At 40.9% G+C, this 2336-nt stretch overlaps 1 protein-coding gene across 1 annotated transcript; it reads left to right on the top strand.

Annotated features, from left to right (window-relative positions):
- Positions 1-714: 714 nt before the first annotated feature.
- On the top strand, positions 715-1828 carry LOC116014146 (ethylene-responsive transcription factor ERF039-like). Its single transcript, XM_031254149.1, has one exon. It carries the CDS (start codon positions 778-780, stop codon positions 1462-1464), a length of 687 nt encoding a protein of 228 aa, XP_031110009.1. The 5' UTR covers positions 715-777; the 3' UTR covers positions 1465-1828.
- Positions 1829-2336: the final 508 nt, after the last annotated feature.

Here is a 2336-nt window from a genome sequence, read left to right as displayed (position 1 = left end):
TTGTCCCCCCCCCCCCCATACCCCTACCCCCTACCCAATCCCTTAACCCTAAGGTCAAAATTTTTGACAAAAACCTCCTCTTCTTCTTCTTCTTCTTTTTTTTTCCCTCAAATAACATTCCAATTTAAATCAGATTTCTTTTTTTTTTTTTTAAGTATTATTGCCTCTATACAAGGTAGTATATATTGTAATTTTCTCTATTTGTTACAACCCAAAGAGTTAATTCCTACTACTGTACCGGAGGTTCAATCCTGTGACATTCCTTTAAGGAGAGCCGCCGTGTGGACCATGGTTCACATAGTTGTGAACCATGAATGCAATATACATTTTTAATATATTAAAAATACATTATTTATATACTGAAGGTATTTTTTTTTTTGGTGTAACCCAGGGTCTCCATCGTCGGACACAATGGTTAATTCATCGCTGGATTGTAGGCACCTCCATTGTACTGAAGGTATATTATTTGATAATATGTCATTTAATTTGATATGAGAACTATAGTGGAAAAAGTATAGTAGTGTGGGATGGTGTGACTATGCTCTCGATCATTCGCTCTGTCCCCAGCTGTATAAAATATATATAGACACCCACACGCACACACGCAAACCACACAGTAATCAACACTTAGCGAAAACTGCGAAATACAGTTTACTTTGATGAAAACTGTAGTGTACCTCTTTGGGATCATTATATTTACAGCTAAATAATACGTGTATATATATATAGAGAACGAAGGATCAGTGGTTGAGCTATAGTAGCTTAGCTTCTAAAACAATGGCGGAACCATCGTACTCGGGAACTGAGTTAAGTAGCAGCAGTAATAACTCATGCACAACGTTATTATCTGCTACTCAAACCTCAAGCCCGAATAACCACCGCAAACGGCCCAGACAAGACGGCGACAACGTTAACGCCGTGGCGTCGTACGTTGGAGTGAGAATGCGGGCTTGGGGGAAATGGGTGTCGGAAATCCGGGAGCCCAAGAAGAAGTCTCGGATCTGGCTCGGCACTTTCGCCACCGCCGAGATGGCTGCCCGGGCCCACGATGTCGCCGCGGTGGCCATTAAGGGCGACGCCGCCAACCTTAACTTCCCCGAACTGGCCGGGCTGTTGCCCCGACCCGCTTCCTGCTCCCCGCGCGACGTCCGAGCCGCCGCCATTAAAGCCGCCCGCATGGACCACCTCCTCAGCCGCGAGCCGACCGCGCCACCAGAGCCGGCTTCTTCTTCTTCTTCTTCGTCGGAGAAAGCCGAGATATCAGCCGAGCCGAGCCAGGACGAGCTGGGAGAGATTTTGGAGCTGCCGGAGCTGGCGGCGGACACTATCTACGACGACTTCGTGTTCCCCAACTGGGACGGCTGGGACTGGTGGCCGTGTAGCGCCGCCGACGGCGGCGCCGGATATTACGGCGAAATCGTGTTCGACACCGGCGAGTTCGGAAACTTTCTGTGGCAACACTGAAAGAATCCGAGAATCAAATGGCATGTCTGCAAATTTTGTCAAGGACCTTTCTCCAATTCTCGAAACTTTTGGGGCTAAAATTCAAACTCTCTTTTTTCTCCGTACCTATTCTCAAAGCATTAGCCAGCAGCTTGGGCTGGCAATATACCTTTCTTCCATCCCAATAACTTGCATTGTTACCAGTAGCATCACGTTACTGTCTATTTTGAGTTTTCCCGGTTAAATTTAGTAATTGAGGATTAAATTTGTGAAGTCAATAGTATTGTATGTAACATTTTGACATTGTGTTTTAAGTTGTCAAGTTATAATAAGTACGCTTTTAAGGTTTGTTATAAATGACAAATTACCAAACAGTTGATCTGAAGTGTATAATGATATGATGATGCTGTGGCATAAGTGGAACATAATCATTCAGATTCTAATTAATTAGATGCAGTCGAACATAATGGTCGGATGGTTGAAAGTTGATTGAAAGATGTTGACTATAACTTTGGTAACATACTTAATTAATTGGTCAATTTTAGCTTATTTGATCAATATAGTTGTTTGATTTGATTAAATAATCAATATGAGTGTTTCATTAATTAGATTTTTGAAACAACTTATTGTTTTAAAATGTTAAAATTCAAAAAGCTGTTTTTTTATATTAGTTTATTTTTTATAAAGACTATGTTTGGTAAATAATCAACCTATCAGCCAATTTTGGCTTATTTAACCAGTATTAGTTGTTTGGTTAATAAGTTTTTTGTAACTCCAAAATACTAAAATTCAAAATGCTACTCAAACCATCCTTTTCAATTAGTTTTTTGAGAAAAGAAATTATACCAAACAACCATCAGCTAACAGTTAATTTATCAAACAACTTTTTACAA

The sequence above is a fragment of the Ipomoea triloba genome, chromosome 3, assembly GCF_003576645.1.
Source record: "Ipomoea triloba cultivar NCNSP0323 chromosome 3, ASM357664v1".
NCBI classification, from domain to species: Eukaryota; Viridiplantae; Streptophyta; class Magnoliopsida; order Solanales; family Convolvulaceae; genus Ipomoea; species Ipomoea triloba.
Note: the sequence above shows the minus strand (reverse complement) of the source record. Positions and strands in the feature narration are given on the sequence as shown.